The sequence below is a fragment of the Clinocottus analis genome, unplaced genomic scaffold (assembly GCF_023055335.1).
Source record: "Clinocottus analis isolate CAN_PGR_092001 unplaced genomic scaffold, fCliAna1.0.p SCAF_1, whole genome shotgun sequence".
Classification (NCBI taxonomy): domain Eukaryota; kingdom Metazoa; phylum Chordata; class Actinopteri; order Perciformes; family Cottidae; genus Clinocottus; species Clinocottus analis.
The window spans coordinates 10,169,747-10,187,500 of NW_027175820.1; the positions used below are offsets into that span (position 1 = coordinate 10,169,747).

The 17,754-nt window shown below is 41.5% G+C and overlaps 1 protein-coding gene across 1 annotated transcript in view; it reads left to right on the forward strand.

Annotated features, from left to right (window-relative positions):
• Positions 1-2,243: 2,243 nt before the first annotated feature.
• Positions 2,244-17,754, forward strand: part of gpc5a (glypican 5a) — a 105,823-nt gene continuing 90,312 nt past the window's right edge. The window contains exons 1-2 of the mRNA XM_068575058.1: positions 2,244-2,595; positions 5,313-5,474. Of these exons, the coding sequence (XP_068431159.1) occupies positions 2,445-2,595; positions 5,313-5,474 (313 nt within the window). The 5' untranslated portion in view covers positions 2,244-2,444. The remainder of the gene's footprint in view (positions 2,596-5,312; positions 5,475-17,754) is intronic.

A 17,754-nucleotide genomic window follows, 5' to 3' on the forward strand; every position in this document is an offset into this window, starting at 1 on the left:
GAGCAGCAATGCTGAAATCAGTCTGTGTATTGTCAAAGTGCTTACAGTGCAGGTAGTACTATGTTATACCTACTGCAGTGGAGGCACTTACAGCAATACTCAGACACTGATGTGCCGATTTATTTGATGTTACATGTCATTTGAAGTACTGTCTTTGTGCTAAGGTGCATCTAGTGCAGATAGTGAAATAGACTAGCACCTACTGCCCTAAGTGCTCCTTCTGGCATAAGGGGCTGTGATATGCGCCACTTTTAATGCCATTATTAATTTCCAATTGGGCACAATTATCTTGCAGTTCTCTGCTAGTTTTGCATAGTTGCACTACAAGAATAGATGAGTTGTGCAAATCTATGCAAAACTGATGGTGGCCTGCTTGCTCACCACCTGTTAAGCTTGTTTGTTTTGGGGTGTCCCATTAAACACCATCTTTTTTTTATGATACACATGTCATGCTGTTTTTGAAAACCAGAAGGTGTTTTTTTCTTCCATTTTTCAAGTGAGCCAGTTTCAGCAGTACTAAAGTGCTTATAGTGCAGGTAGTGTTTTTCTCCTATCTACTGCAATGTAAGCACTTCAAGTACTTCTAACTTACTGCATCTTTCTGAAACTTAAATGTTCATAATCACATACAATCTTTGAAACATCACATGGTCAGTTTTGCTGGTTTGCAGTCAGTTTTAACTTATGTTTGCTGTGCAAATCCATGCAAAACTGACTAGGCTGATGAACTAATTTCTACCAACTGGCTAGCTTTTCATCAAAAACTTGGACGTGTATGACTCTTTGCATATTTATTTGGAGATGTCCCATCCCATGCAGGTGGGGATTAGTAGCAATGCTGTGTATCGCGAGGTATTGCACTTGTCCCGGCCTGTATAGGAACAAGGGGATGGAGCTGACCCGGATCATAACCCCAAGTGATTTAAAAACTGTTGCACTCAATTTCATATAGTGTAATGTTTTGCTTTGTATAAACAGTATGTAATTGTTGGGTTGTTAAAATGTAATGGTTCTTGAAATAGAATACATTTAAAAACTTTTCCCTCTGAATTTATTTTAATTTGTATTCACATCACAAAATGTATTTTACAGTGGCTAACAAGTGTTTATAGTAGTTACACCCATCCCCTCCAGTTCACTGCCAAGGGAAAGCTTTTGTTACGGTCCTAATTCATTGTAATGGTACTTTATCATGTCACCATATGTAATGCAAATGGAACAATATTGGGTCAACATGCCTGTTGGCTTTGACAAAACCGTACTTTTGATCATTTCTGCAGCCTAGGGAATATCAATATTACATGCCACAGTCTTTGACTACATTTGAATGAATTCCATTCCCCAACTGGGTCATGTGCTTTAGTTCTAATTTGTAACATGAAGTTGAGCAGCAGTGATGCAGTTGGCTCTGAGCACCAGGCACGATCACATCCTATGAGCTCCCATCTAACAGTAGTTCTGCTCATACTGAGGGGTGAATTATTGGTATAGTTGGGCATCATTTTACGTATTCCAACTTACTCAGCAAAAAAGGCCATAAAAGTAATTACATTACCATAAAATGTACCTGAAAACTGACATTTTAACTAGAAATCACTTGCTGTTAGCCTTATGTTATAGTGCCTAAGTTATGATGCTAAATGCTCACCAAATCCTTGCAAATACCTACATGTTGGTATTTTCTTTTGTGTTAAAACAAATGGCACAATATTTAAGACCAGGAAATGGGGGGAAACAAACACTTTCTAATTAAAAATTGAATGACCCATGGTGATGTCATTCAAACTTATTTTACAGTTTAATTCCACTACGGACATACTAGTGGTATAGAGTAGTTTTAAAATAAATTCGTTTTAAAATTGAGAATATTTACGATTGGATATCAGGTGTCACTGTGTTTAGTCCGGCTGCATTTTGGATAAAGGGCATAAACAATCCTGTGTCAGTATGAATCAACCCGTAAATATATATCCCTCAGAAATCCACGATGCTTATAGTGAGCTATTTTAATGGGAAACAAATGAAGAAAAATCTTCAATTCGGTTGTGAATTGACTAGTTTTTCTGTTTTAACTCATCGCTGTATCCTAAAAGTTGCGGTATGGCCCGTCCACTAGATGGCGCCAACAAGCCGCCGCGCGTTGGCGCGCGGAGAGCAGGTACGGGCACGGTACCGCCTCTGCCGTCGGTCCAGCCAAGTTGGACAACATGCCGCTTTCAAACAGACTCGTCACACCGCTGCAACTTTCTCCCCTGTGTGTCTGGATGTAAATGATGACCCGCAACGTTTCATCGGCAAGAACATTTACGCAACACAATCGACGCTGAATCCCGTTGCCGGAGATGTGGAAGGGACTCACCTGAGCGGACTACACGTTCAGAAGAAGCCGTAACTTCTAAAGAAGCGTCTATTCTCGTGGAGTATTAACCTTGGACTTTATTAAAATGGGTGATCTGTGGGCGAACTGCGTTTTGTTCCTGGCGTGTTGCTCCGGGTTTTGCTCTGGAAGCCCAAACAGATGTGACGAAGTGCGGAAAGTTTTCCAACTCAGACAAATTGGACCAAATCAATTATTGCCGTTAAGCCCCAGACCTGGTAGGTAATGTGAGTAAGCTTAAACAGCTGGCTGGGTGTGTGTGTGTGTGTGTGTGTGTGTGTGTGTGTGTGTGTGCGTGTGTGCGTGCGTGTGTGTGTGCGTGTGCGTGCGTGTGCGTCTTTCTTTCAAGTTTAATGTTTTTTTTCTCTTCATTTTTCTTCACGCAATTAAAGTCTTATAAACCAGCAAGTAATACAAATCAAGTCACATTTTTTCTTGATCATTTGCCAATTTTTGTCATTTACATGTCAGCAACCAAAGCATGTCAACCACTGATTGAAAGAAATATGCCCGAAAAATCGCTCAACACCTTATTACCACTGTTGATCTCACTCGCTGCACGGACCTGTCATTTTCTGGCTTCTTGAAGTACTTCTTTGTAGTTACAAAACACACCTTTTAAAAACACATTTTAGAGGCGTGTGTGCAGTCATAATGATAATGTAGAACACGAGAGCTTTAAGCCGTTTAAAGTGCATCCTACTGTGGGACTTTTTTAAAAGAAAGATAGCTTATTTGGAGGACATACCTCATGTGTCTTGAATTACTGCAAGAATAAAAGTCGGAGTCTCTTTCAGAGTGATCTCTAATCAATGGTCTCAGTAAGCTGCAGAGCTTACTTACTGCCATGACGAAAAAGAAACCAAACGGCTCCTTTTGGCTGTCTAAAGCAGATAAGTGGCTTGTAGGGATAAACAGGAATTATTTTATATAAAGTTAGGTAAACTAGGCTTCACTTAACTTTCTGAACATCACCCATAATGTAATTCCACATGACACGATTTAGGGGTGGCGAATTATGGGTGTGGATATTTCATGTGGGCTATCATTGACTGGACGGGTTGCTGCTGCTCTCTCTTGGAAAAATAAATCTTAATGGTGTTGACTTCCCTCCTGCCACAAACTGTTCCCTCCAAACTTCACCACTGCCACTGCGAGGAAAACTGATTACATTGACAGAAAAACCCTCAAATGCTTCCTAAACCTCCAACTAACCCTTATAATGCCATCACCGCTTCTGTCCCTTCCACGAGCCTGTGGCCTAAATCTCTCTTTCAACTGAAAAGTTATTTCTCTGAATTGAATTATGGGTGTCTCCTGTAGCGCTGATAAGCTTCTGATTCAGTAGCTATATACTAACCGTGTAAAAACACCTGCTACTGTTTATAGCTGCACCTTCACTGACCTCTCTGGCAACCCCTCACACTCCTCCAGGTCTAAACGCACCTCGACATCGGAAAGATGTTAACCGTTTCCTTGATGGAGTCGGATTGATACATAAGAGGCTGTAGTGTGAGAGGTTGAGTCAATCCGAGAGAATTAATCTTTTTTTAAGAAGTTGACCCGTGGGTTCGTGAAACATAACCTCCAGATATCCCAAGGATCTGAGCGAATGAGAGAACGGTTTAGATGTTTGCTAATAAGAAGAGCCAAACAGCCTTCAGCCTGGGTCAGAACACAACAAGTCAGAGGTCTGTCACCGCGGCAAACAAAACCTGCTCTTTGTGGAACTAGTTCTGGGAGCATTGAGGTTAAGAAAAAGAAGCAAGACCTGGGGCTCTTTCAAGTTGTCTTATCTGGCAGAGTTTAAATTCCTCCACGTGTGCCATCGCCTGCACTGCTCCCTCCTCACTCTTCTTGAACCTCGCAGGGAGCTGATAGCGTCTCTGGCAACAGCCCTGCGCACCCTGCCTGGACACGTCAGGGGGGCTTTCGAAGGAGTTTTGGGGTTTCTTTTAAAGATGTTTTGATTCCGTGTGCAGATTGGTTACATTTCTTCCTAGTGGAAAACCTGAGAAATCACTTAACGCTTATACGTGATAACACTTTGATTCAGATCTCCTCTCAGGGTCTACGTGTTTTGGTTGCTCAACTACAGCATATTTGAACTTGTTTTATGTTTAAAAAAAAAGAGAAGGTCTGTTGTTCATTCAGATATTCCCATCATGTGCTTTTCATGCCCCTTGTTCTTCGTTTGTGTCTCTAAGATGATGGCGATGATCCCCTCTGACCTTTCCTCTTGCGCCGCAGTTCGGCCTCTGTGATTCTGAGTGAAATCTCTGCATTGGCTGGACTGCATGACTTTAGACTCCCAGTGTTGTTCTCTTGGTGCCAGAGGAAGCTGCTTGTCACTTTGAACAATTTCCCTGTTCATCATAGAGATAATTCAGAAGATAGTCAGACACACTCACTTATTCAGGCTCGCCTTTGGGCAGTTCAAGGTGTCAAATCTACCTGACTTGCATGTCTGTGGAATGTGTGAATGAAAGTGGAGCCCCTTAAAGAGAGCGTTCAGACCCCCCAGCTCAGTGTGTGCCTCTCACATAGAAGCATTACATTCAAATTACTGAGGTAAGCATTCTTTTCTCTGAGAAATAAATACCTGGCCACGTTCAAAAATCCTCAAACGGTCGATTAACACCATGTACCTGTACTGAAAAATGCCAATAATAAATACAAGTAAAAAAATATTCTACACAATAAAAATATTGTATCCTATTGCCCATGTTTAGTCATGTTATATATCTTTGCATGCAAGTATGTGTATTGTACGTTCTGTTTGACTATATTAAGGTTACTATTCTTTAGTATTTTCTCACAATAACATTCGGAAATTTTTCTCGTTTGAAAAAAAAGAGCAAAGACGTATGTCATTTCCTCACCGCCTTATCTATAATGACTTAGGATCATAACAATCAATCTCAATGTCTCTCAGGTCCAGACCTCCAGGTGTGCATGTCCAAGAACCTGACCTGCTGCACCAAAAAGATGGAGGAGAAGTACCAGATGGCGGCACGCAGGGACATCCAGAACCTCCTCCAGACGTCCAGCTCCGGCCTCAAGTTCCTCATCTCGCGCAATGTGGCTGCTTTTCACGGTAAGAGTTAACTGCTGGGTGTGTGTGTGTTTACTCATCACCGTTAAACTTCATAAACGTGCGCTGAGATGAAAGCGCAAATGTTTACGTGGATAATTGTACGTGTGTAGATGTTTGTGTGTGCTTCCGAGTTATAGTCCCCTTTTAGAAGTTTGGGTTTGTGTGGGGGTGTTGAAAAAACATTGGATGAGTCAGTGTGTGTGTGTGTGTGTGTGTGTGTGTGTGTGTGTGTATGTGTGTGCGCGCAGTGAGGCTCCACTTCAGCGCAAACAGAGGAGGGTCTGTCCTCCTTCCAGATCTACCGCTGCACTGTGATCCTGGGATTAGATAGGTTGGCTGTTCCTGTAGGAGACTCAGGAGGCCGTCTGTAAGGGTGAATGTCTGCCAGGGATATGAACTGGGGTTTTACTAATAGCTTCTCTTCCTGTGCAAGGCGTCCCACTCTCCTGTGTCCTGATAGGAAAATCAAATACTCATATTTAGAGGGCTGGAATGCAGCCGCCATCGACACATCCTAACCAGGCTGCCATCCATCCCCGCATGTGTTTTTAACCTCCGTCTCTTATTGTTTTCCATTCCTCTCCATCTTTTCATTCAGCAGCATGACAGTGAACTTACAGGCAACAACTTGCCGTTCTCTGTCTGTGCACTCTCCCTGCCCAGCGTGGGACGTCCCCCCCACCCCACTTCTAGCTGATGGATGTCATGTGACGACTGAAATGAGTGGGCAACAAATACAGAGCTTATGACTTGAATGTACAGTCTGAAACATATCATTAAGCCAATTCTCTTTAACAACGTGTCTCAGTTAAAAGAAGGGCTGTTATCCTACTCCTAAAATCAAATGATTTATAGGAGAGCCTTTGCATGATCACAGTGTTTTAGTTGAGGTTTACAGGGGCATTGCCCTGTTCGTGTCCTCTGATGTTTGATGTGTCTACTCAGGCTCTGAAGGTGAACTAAAATACTCAACATTAGGGATGACGTTTATAAAGCTTGCCACCTACCGTTACCTTAAAATGGAGTTGCAAACCGCTTTATTGAAGTTGTTTGAGGGCATGTTTATCCATCCCTGGCAGGATTATCCATCTATCCATGCGTCCATATGGCAGGCATTGGCTGGTATTCCTGACGTCTCGCTCCCCGGCAACATTTTTCCAGCTCTTACTGGGAAACCCCGAGGTGTTCCCAAGCCAGAGGAGATATACAATCTCTCCAGCGTGTTCTGGGTTCACCCCGGGGCCTCTTGCCAGTTGGATGTCCCCTGGCATTCATTTATATATTTAATATTGTCAAATCCCATGAAAAGACCAAAACACAATTTTGACTTCCTTCTCAGCCCCCAACGGAAGACGTACACCTTTAAAAAACAGGCACACAAATTTAGTTTCTTAAATTAGTTCCCCCAAAATGAATCATCCTTTACACAGGAGTATAATTTCAGCTGCAGATGAACACACACGTAGCGCTCGAGTGAGTAGCGAGTAAGCTAAACCGGGCTTTGGCGACACAGACAATACTCGTCACTATGAGTTCATTGTTGGTTTTGGTCTTTTCATTTCAAGTCATAAAGGCTACAGGGGCTGGTAGCCGTTTCAAAATACTTACAAATTGAACAGCACTCACATGGTTTCAGCTGTGGAATGGCAGCCAGTGTGCTCTCCTGCCAAACCAAACAGAGTTTCCTGTCAACATCGGCTCTCATCAGTCAACAAACACTGGCGGCTGCTTCCAACATCCCAGCTGCGTAATACAAGGGGCAACAGGCACTCAGCAATTTAAGTCTCCTATTGGAGGCACGGCAGCCGTGTGACTGCTCTGAATCTTACATTTTGTTAGTTGGTATGTTGTGTCCGGAAGGTGGTTTGGTTATTTATTTAACTACAGTCCTAACCAGAGTAGCATCTGACTATTATTTTCATTATTGATCAATCTGATGATTTATTTCCTGATTTCTTTAATAATTGCCTGGTCTTTAAAAGTTGAAATAGTCACCAAATGCTGTTCACAATTTTCCAAAGTATTCACATTTGAGAGGTTGGCATTACAGTTTGTGTGATGTTGATTGAATAATTGTTTAAAGTTTCTCTGTGGAGTTTCCTTCTAACGTTTCATAAGTCATTCAGTTTCTCACCAAAACACCTCAGGCCTCATGAGAACCACTTGTACGAACAGATTTGTGCCTATGTGGCTTGTATGAGAAATTTCGGATCACAAATACACAAATGTTGTCATATTTTGAATTTCTTCAGTCCAAACACAATTCACGAGGTCCACACTTGTTGTACGAGTCACTCTGAAGTTATCTCAGTGTTTCACTAATGGACTGTATAGTACATTACATGGACTTTGACGCAATATTGAGTTTGAAAACCTATAAAATGTACATTTCATAATTCTGTTGAGATTCAAACAATATCACCAATAATGTTAATTGGCTATTGTATAACACTGCAATATCAATATGACCAACTTAAACTTCAAAACAATTTAAATACTTTGACGCCCTCCAGTTGCAGTAATCATTCTCCTTTTTTCTTTTCCCCATTTCTTGGATGTTACGCAGGTCCCTTAATTCTGCTAAAATTATCGACTTTTCTTTATCTTTATCTCAAGAAGGACTTCAATTTCTGACCTATGTGGCAGGTAGTTTAGCCCTATATAGTATAATTGGGGTATTGATTATGCTAATTTAAAGTTATGCTAATTCGAAGTTAGAAGAGTTTGCTGAATTTGACGTGGGTCACTTGTGCAAATCCCTGTTAAAAATGCAAGAGAACGTTAAATGTGTCGATGGAGTTTCATACACACGTTGAGTGCATTTCCTTCATCCGTGAAACATTCACAAAGCTGTTTTTTATTATTTCATGTCTTGTGTTGTTTACATCTGCGTTTGCTTGCTAGAAGTCTTCTTCTTTGCTGACGTTGTTACCGCATGACTTAGTTTGCTGGCACGTTCCCGCCCACCACCATCACCAACTTCTAATCAGGGGAATAGTGTATCCAAACATCTTACCATGAAAGCTATTAGCTCACACACACACACACACACACGCACACACACACACACACACACACACACACACACACACACACACACACACACACACACACACACACACATATGTATATATATTTTTATATATATATACACAATTCGTCACTCATTGTTGAAGTAAATCTGTGCTGAAAGCTGATGCTTGTTGAAATGTTGTCTCATAGTCTTATCTGTTTACACACACACACACACACACACACACACACACACACACACACACACACACACACACACACACACACACACACACGCACAAAGCCAGAAAGAGAGCCACCCACGTGGCATTGTTCTATTTGGCCGTAGAGGTTTTAAGAGCCTTTGTCACATGGAGAAAACTCTCTGTGGCACCATATGTATGGGAAGCACGGAGGGACAGAATTGTCTGGCAGGTTCCTCAATCTTACCAGAGTGGGGCAAAAAGAGCTGTTCTTCTGTTCATGTGCAGACATAAAAGAAACACAAGTCAAGCATTTAATTTGTCTTTCCTAGCCAGGGAGTAGTCATTGATGCTGAATTAATATGAATGAATTGTTTGTTATTCATCTTGTGTGATTGTGAGTTTTGTTTGGGATGTTTTCAGATTGTAATTGAAGTGGAAATGGGCCAATTTCGCAATTTTTTCGAATTGAAAATACATTCAATGTTGACTGGCTGCCCTCCGCAGGATGACTGTCAGGCTTTACCATGAACACTTTTGTGGAGTACAGGAAGCAATATGACTCTCTTAGGAGGTGGGTGGGTGGGGATCTCTAAAGAAAAAGTCCCTTAGTTTTAGTCTCCTAAATGATTGGCAGCCTGCTGTAATTTGAGAGACAACGGAGAACATGCAGAGTGTATAATGCATTACAACCACAGACAGGAAGATGGACGAGTTAAAAGGGGTGAGGCTAATGTGGTCATCTGTTTTTTGCAAAGCCTTCAATTAGGCATCTTTATATGATGCAGCTGAAGGGAGAGCAGGAATGAAGAAATTAGGGGAATGCAGATGGATAACAGTCTGAAACAATCAGGAGACATTGAGAAATAACACAAACCCATAAAATGCTATTTAAAATGTTTTTTCCTCAGGGACTTGATGTGTTTTGCTTGTAATAGGCCACAGTTATATATATATATAAAAAATCATCAAGGGCACATGTAGAAAAAGCGCCCAATACTTTAACATAATGAGTAATAAAGTGAAAACAAGTGCTTGAGATGTTAATTAGGAGTAGAGCTTCAAAGCCCAGCTCATCCCGCAGTAATGGCTCATTACATTTTTCTCTTTTCTTCAGAGGAATGCGCCTCAACATTTTAATATCTGGTCCTTAAATGAACCTGACTGCTGCCTTTTTCATCATTTCACAGCCAAGAAATAGTTGGGCAACTGGGATAAAAGAAGAAAGAAAAAAGACAAAGTTGATAGCATACTGTCGAGCAGATGACCTTGGCGCTTCCCAGCACACCATTTTTTCCTCCCATCTTGGTCCTGTTCTGTCAGTAAGTCTCTCAGGACCGATTCACCGATTGTGAGGTTCCTGCGTCGTCCACACAATGCACAAATATGCAGCCTTCTCAGCGGGGCTTCAGGAGAGATCTTTTTTTTTCTTGCCTTGTGCAGGTTTGTGTTACATCCATGGCAACCAACCTGTGCAATCCCAGCGCCCTGTGGGGCAGGAGGAAAAAAAACAAAAAAAACAGAGCCCACTATGAATCAGCTGTTGAGATGCCAGAGAGACTGAGGAGGGGTGCTCAAAAGCATAGCGAAACAGTCTAAGATCACCAGATTAAAGGAGTGCTCTCCTTTGAGGCAGGCTTTGATTTAAGAATTAAAGAAGTGCATGGCCTTGTGTCGCCTGCAAAACTGAAGGACACCCCAGCTTCTGTAATTAAAAGAATCGTAGAAGGGAAATGATGAAAATATAAACCACACCGCTTATCCCATTTAGGGTGTGTGTGGTGCTGGAGCCGATCCCCGGTTGACGTTGGGTGAAGGCAGGGTTCACCCTGGACAGGTGGTCCGTTTATTGCAGGCCACACATATAGAGACAGACGACCATTCACACTCACACCTACGGGCAATAATTGTTCTCCCATGCTGATACGGGGATATATGAAGCCACATCCAGCGGCGAGTTTGCTTAGCTTAACCTACAGGGCACCAATAATGAAGAACTACTACTTTGAATAGTTTGATATGTGGGGAAATGAGCCGATGGGAAGATCAATAATACACTCCTATCTGTTTGTTAAGTACTGAGTTTGAGTCCTCTAAATAACCTATGGAATGCACACTGATTGATGGCTATATCTCGTTCATGTAATCCATACAGAAACGGTATCTGCCAGTTTTTACAGAGGGTTAAGTGCTTTAACTGTTTCTCTCTGTGTGCAATGACTTCCCGGAGTCCTTTCGAGAGGTCACCAGGGAGCCAGCGCCTCCAATCCCAGCTGCTGACATTTTATAGATTCTGTTTGTTTATGAATTAAACACACAACTAGACACAATGGGCTAATCAGGGAGGTTTAGAGGTGTTGGGAGACATGTTTGTGTTTATCTTTGGACAGAGCCAGTCCAACTCTACCCTCTGCATCCAGTCTTTATGCCAAGCTAAGCTAACCATATTCTGGCTCGTGCTCCACACTTGTGCAGATGTTGGGGTGTGTTCGATCTTCTCTTCCAACTCCTGGCAAGAAAGTAAATCAGAGATCTCCCGAAAATGTTGAAGTATCCTTTCAAAAAAAGTAATACCCTTGTGCTGTATATGCATACACACTTAACATCTGTAAATTGGTTAGACTAGAGGTAGTTGTCCAAAATGTGTTTTTAATGTCCCATAATTCATCCTAAAGACTCCACCAATATGACATGATCACTTGATGTGACTGGCTGTAATGCTGCTGTTACTTTACTGTCTGTGGCACAGAGCTGTTGAGACCATTAACACTCTGTGGCTTGTGGTCTTCCTGCCAGTTAATGTTTCACTTTGGTTTTCGAGCCTGGGAAAATAAAACAAGTTCAACATGAGATGCAAGAATACAGCAGACACAGCTGGTCAGCCTTTATCTTTGCCCTGCATAATTGTGAGCTGTTTTGTTCAGAATACAAGTGGTGCAAGAATGTAAGATCAGACAGTCTGGGCTGAGTTGAAGTGAAAAACTAACCTGTTGTGCCAGGACTCATACATGCTAATTGTGCTTCTGTTTACCAGCTTTTTAAAGGATCTACTCCTCACCTTTAACTCTTTGAATTGAAAGAGGAACATATTTGAAAGGCGGTGGCCCCACAGCCTCACTGAGACCACAATCAGCCGTTGAATTACAGCAGCTCACTGTGCCAAACAAGGAGGACTCAGTGGGGGGTGGAGTAAAGTTGTTTTGATTGCTGCTGATTAGACAGATGATGTTATAGAGTTTTTTTGTTGTTGCAGAGTTTCTATTTTAGTGCAGACATTCTGGTTAGTTTATGTCCAGTAAAGTGTGGGCACATTTGGCTAACGCCCTTTCCGTATGACCACTACATCCTGAGTTTGAATTCTATAAAAGAATATTTTTGATTTTATTAAAAAAAAAACTAGATAAATCATGCAACAGACACCCAGCCTTCAACTGTGACCACTGAACACTGAACCAGTGAACATACTGACTCCTTAATCTCTTAATCTTTCAGTCTTTACTTAAACTTAAAAATCACCACATTTGTAGATACATGGACCATCCTCTTTTTTTCATTCTTCCTGTGGGATAGAGATAAAGTAACGTTGATTCCTGACATTGATCAGAGGTCCAAATTGGGTGATACATGGTTTTCTTCAGACATTGACTTATTCTTTCTTTACAAATTTCACATTAATATCAGAATTGTTTGAAGCAACTTAGTAGCCCAAAGTTGACAGCACATTCGACATAGGGGTTTGATTCTGGCCTTGGGAACTTTGTTGCATACCCTTCTCTGTGTAGACCAGAAAGATCTACGCTGTCTTGGTCACATCGGACGATGCCGTAAAGACATTACTCAGACCGTCTCATTTAACTTAATTTCCACTCTTGATAAGTTGCTTCAGAAGTCTAAATTTTGGAGGAACACACCTCTTCTGCATCTACTTTCTTGGGACCTGTTGAACAGCATTTTTTATCCAATCACATTTCACTTCTCTTTATCCACGTAAGATTACATGGAAGAGCCTTCGCGAGACCCCAGGCGTGTGATTAGTCACAGATGTGTGACCAATGTTAATGTGACCATTAACATGCGCTGTGATTGGTCAGTGAAGCTAGCGTCTCACCTAGAAGCTGGAATCTCAGGATTTACCGATGATCCCTTTCCCACAGAGTTTTACGTGCATCTGGTGAGTGAAATGCTGATTTTGTTACTGTTTTTTTTTTTTTTACATTTCCAGTCGTATTTAATCATAAAAAAGCAGCAGCGCTATTGTTGCTGCTGCACCTGGGGGTGCTGCATCCAAGGTGTGCCTCTTGGCGCAGGGAGGGGTTGTCGCCGGCGCTGCTGTGTAGCAACGTCTGTTGATAGATTTGGACAACATGCATTGTTGTTGACACGACGGGTTGTGCTCTCCCCTTGCTGTGCTGCCCCTCGTTGGGCACATTTATTCCACTGTAGTGCGCCAAGACTGACTCTAGGTCGGCTTGGAAAGGCTCGGGCCGAAGGTGGCACGTCGGCTCCGGTAGCGTACTTTAGAACGGGCACAAGATTATGCGCTTGCTGTGACTCCTCTCCTTGCCGGGGAGGGACGCTGTGCCCTGCTTCCAGCGCTGTTGACTGGTGCGCACTGACACTTTTTTCCCCGAATCGGCCTGTGATGTGGACTATACAGCACTTATTGAAGGCCCTGCTCTCAAATCACAGCCCGCTACTGCTGACTACAGTAACATAGTGTTCCCTTCCAGTAAAGTTTCTATGTTGGTCACACATTGGCAGCTCGCCTCAGTCAGGGAAAATATGCTGCTTTTTATAGGACTCTGCATTTTAGGATCTTTTGTCTTAGAAATTAACATTCCTTGTGTTACATTCCCCTCTAGAAAATCCAGACGGCCTCACATTGAAGTTTTATATTTTATCATTTTGGGAAATCATTAAAAAGACTTGATATGACAATATAAGAGATGTAAGATTAAAGACATCAGCCCTTTAATACCATTTATGGCATATATAGATATTTCAGGTTGGATATTTGGCTATCAGTTGGTTATCTGGTCCTGCAATTTGTTTTAAGGATCGTCATGCACATTTGTACGCCTACAGATATTCATGGTCCTGTGAGATATCTCAACATGCATTGGACGTATGGCCTCCTGATGATGAATTACTTTGTTGATACCCTGAGTTTTCCTCTTTCCCTGTGTGGTTTTGAGTGAAATTTTGCTGCAGTGTTTTGCGTGAACTTGTCCAATACTTTTGTTTATGACTAAATACCTGCAACATTGATTTTCTCACCGTTAAATTGAGCATAGTAAATTTACCTGCTATGCATCAGTATATTTATTGAGTAGATTATCACCCATGATGCGATAAATGGTATGTTTGCTTTTTTATAGTGAGCATGATGTTAGCGTATGATAGATTATCTTATCTTGTTGAGCAAACCTTTACAAAGAACGCTCTTGGTGCTTTTTTGTCAAGTATAAGAAAATACATAATATTGAGTCCAATAGTGACCACACACGCAACCTTATAAAATGAATGATGAATAACCTGAATATACCGAGTGGTGGTTGGAGTTGTTTGAAGATTTCCAATGTTGATTCTCACCGTTGGTTTTGAAATCCTTTCTAACCTGCTCTCTGCTCCTTTGTGTTGGACCTTTAGCAGACTCTTTGTCCATCACGTCCACGGCTGTGCCTTCTTTGTTGTCCTTCGTACAAGAGGAGTGTGTGTGTGTGCGTGTGTGTGTGTGTTGGTGTGGGTGTGTATTCCAGCCAACGCAGGGGCCTCTTCTCCAGATTTCAACAGAATTTGGGCTTGGCTTTGTGATTCAAGGCTGGACAGTTGATCTAGGGCAGGACAGAGAAGGAAAAAGAATGCGAAGGAGAAGAAGAATGAGCGAATGACGGAGAGAAAGTTGGGAGGATGCCAGATTCTATTGAAAGTCTTCTCATGGTGTTTGAAGTCAGAGGATGAGGATTTAGAGGGAAGCAGGATTATTCAGCGTCAATACTCCTCACAATTCAAGCGTTTGGACTGCTGCAAAGAAACAACGTATAATCGGACAAACCACGTCTGCTAGTTACTCCAGCTCCTTTCGCAGGCCCTATGTCAGACATGCTGGTTAGCATAGCTAACCAGCATGTCTGACATCTTCTAGGTGATAGTTTAACCTTTTAGGAATATGTTCATTTGTTTTCTGACAGGGAGTTGTATGGGAAGATTAATGCTACTCTGTTTTCATGGATATATTTACAGATTTGGAGGCGGGCCCTGGTTGGCTATCAGTACATTTTACAATTTTTAGGACCTAAGGATTTAAGTAAGGGCTATTTAAGTGTTCGTACTGGGAAGTTGATGGACTGCAAAAAGAAATCTGCTGATATACATGAATGAAGGTCTATGGGGGAAAAAAAAAAAATACAAATACACAAAGCTACCATCAGTTAGCTTAGCTGAGCACATCTGGAAACGGGGGCACAGCTAGTCGGGCTCTGTCGAAGCCAACATCTGCTGAAGCATCTGCTAAAGCTCACTAATCAACATATTATGTCTCGTTTATTTAATCCAAGCAAAATCTCAACTGTTAAATGCAACAATCCTACATTTTTTTCACGGGGTTATGTACCAGTTTCTATTCCTGAAGTCTCTGCTGGTTTGCTGGTAACTGTTCTGGGGCCCGATAGTCCGGCACATAACCTCCTATGTTTTTCTCTGCATCCTCTTTTAAACAGATTAAACCATTGAGGTAAAACATAAAGTAATGAACTGTAGACCTGCTGGTAACTGGATATTTACCTGTTTTCCCCTGTCTCCAGTCTTTATGCTAAGTTAAGCTAACCTCGCTTCAAAACAATCACAAGATCAATTTTCTCCAGACCAGAAAGCAACAATGTTGAGTCATTAATTAACATGTTTTACTTTACAAATGTTAAAGCATGTGTCTCTTATTCTTCTCTCTCAGATAGTTCTTCCAAGTTTTCGACAGAAGGCCCTTTTATATTGCCTTCTTTTATAAATAACTTTTTAATACCCAATATCCTCATCTGACATTCCAAGAGAAACCCTTGAGTGCTTTTACAGTGTCAGACATAAAGCTAATTGCTGACTCTCCATCATCCTGTGAGACTGTGTGCATGGTGGTATGTTTAGTTTACTGCCCATCAAGAGATCCAGTGCAGTTGACACACTTCTTCAAATCCAGCTGTGTCCCAGAGGTGGACATCAGCAGTCAAACATACACACACACACTTGCTAACATGAATGCACATGCACACTGACTTCCTCTGTCTTACATTTTTCTCCTGTCGCTTTCAAACACACACTTACTGCACTGTAGCCACTCACTGCATAGAGATGAGCCCTAAAAATACACACACCAGTCAGCACTTTACATTGTTTGTCTCCTGCGTGCCCGTTTGAAATGGAGATTTATGGCTGCTGGCTGTTGTCTTTAGGCCATTTCAAGATTAGATGATACAGCGCACTGCAAAACAGAAACTGTATCTTTATGACAGATTTATACAGTTTGAATCTCCTTTTTAGAGATTTACAAACACCAGCGGCGTACTATTTCACAGTGATGTTTGTGCGGGATAGCTGACCATGCAGCTAAGAAAGTCTACAACCGTTAGCAGTGTATCGCAGAGACTGAGCTGACACTCACAGCTTTACACACAAACCACGTTACTTTGATTTGGTGGTATGTTAAGTGAATGGTTCAGGCCATAATGGGCTCTTTTCTGAAAGTAGCCTTCAAGTTAAACCAGAATTCTTTAAATAATTTAGATGCCCAACTTTAGTCAGACACAAATTAGGGCTGTACTCTGGTACCTTAGATCATTTGACTGTGAAAAAGGACTTTCCATAACTGATACGAAGAGGGAACTGCTCAGATTTCACCACAAACCCTACAATTTCTATGACATTAGTGTCATATTTTTCTCTCAGACTCTTGCCGTGTTGCTTGGGTTTTGCTTCTCTAGTTCAGTGTAGTTGTTTGGAGAGGAGAAATCACCTTTTCTGGCAGTCCGACGGAAGGAAGTATTTCCTAAGTAAGGAAGGAGGCCCCAGGGATTAGTCTGTAGTCGTCTGGGCGATGAAATCCTAAACACAGCAACACACCAAGCCTACTGTCTGCCCCCACTCTCCCCTCGTCTTCTCTTCCTCCTCATCCTGTCCTTTTCCTCCACATAGCAGATATAATGGCATAATAGTCCTTCTTATCACAAGCATCCTGGCATGAGTGACAAATGAATGTTGTTTTTACTGCTGGGAGTCCAGTGTCTTGAAGGCCTGTTTTTTTTAATTATTTTTTTTTTTACAGCTGATGAGACAGTTTGATAAACCTAAAAGTATCTGTTTTCTATGCTTAATGCAGACTAAACATGACACATTTTCCAAATTAGGATTATGTGATCATTTTGACATGCATGTCTAAATGATCACATAATCATTTGAAAAATGTAAGCTTTTGTTCTGGGGGTTATTCTGGGCTCCAGAAACGTTTCTTTTTAGTTATATTGATTCATAAAACAGCCCAATATTTTCAAGTATACAGTGTTTTACTAAACACGTCAATTTGAAGACTTCACCTTTGCCTTTTGGGAAACTGCAATACACATTTTATAGACATTTTATTTTTTAATCAAGAGAAAAAACAACATAGTACAAAGGTGAAGCACTTCATGCTCCTTGTGGCGTTTGGCGTTGTTATCTAAAAGGTACTTTTGACCTGAAGGCAACAGATAAACAAAAGAAAGATGCCTCTAATTGCAATTGAAATTGGAACTTGAACTCTTCAACCTCATCTGAACCTTTTTAAAAGCTATTACAGCAGTGCAGGTTTCTATTAGCTGATCATTTGTCACTGCTGGCCTGGAAACAATCCAGATGAGTGAATATTAAATGCCAAATGTTAAAGAACAAAGCGCTTTAATGGATATCTGATATTAAAATTGCTCTTTGAATTGCTCCTGCCTTTTCAGCAAATAAGTTTTACAGGAATGCAAGCGCGTCAATATGTTCTTGTACATGTCATCTGCTTATTTATGAGCTATTATAATGAGAAGTTAATCAAT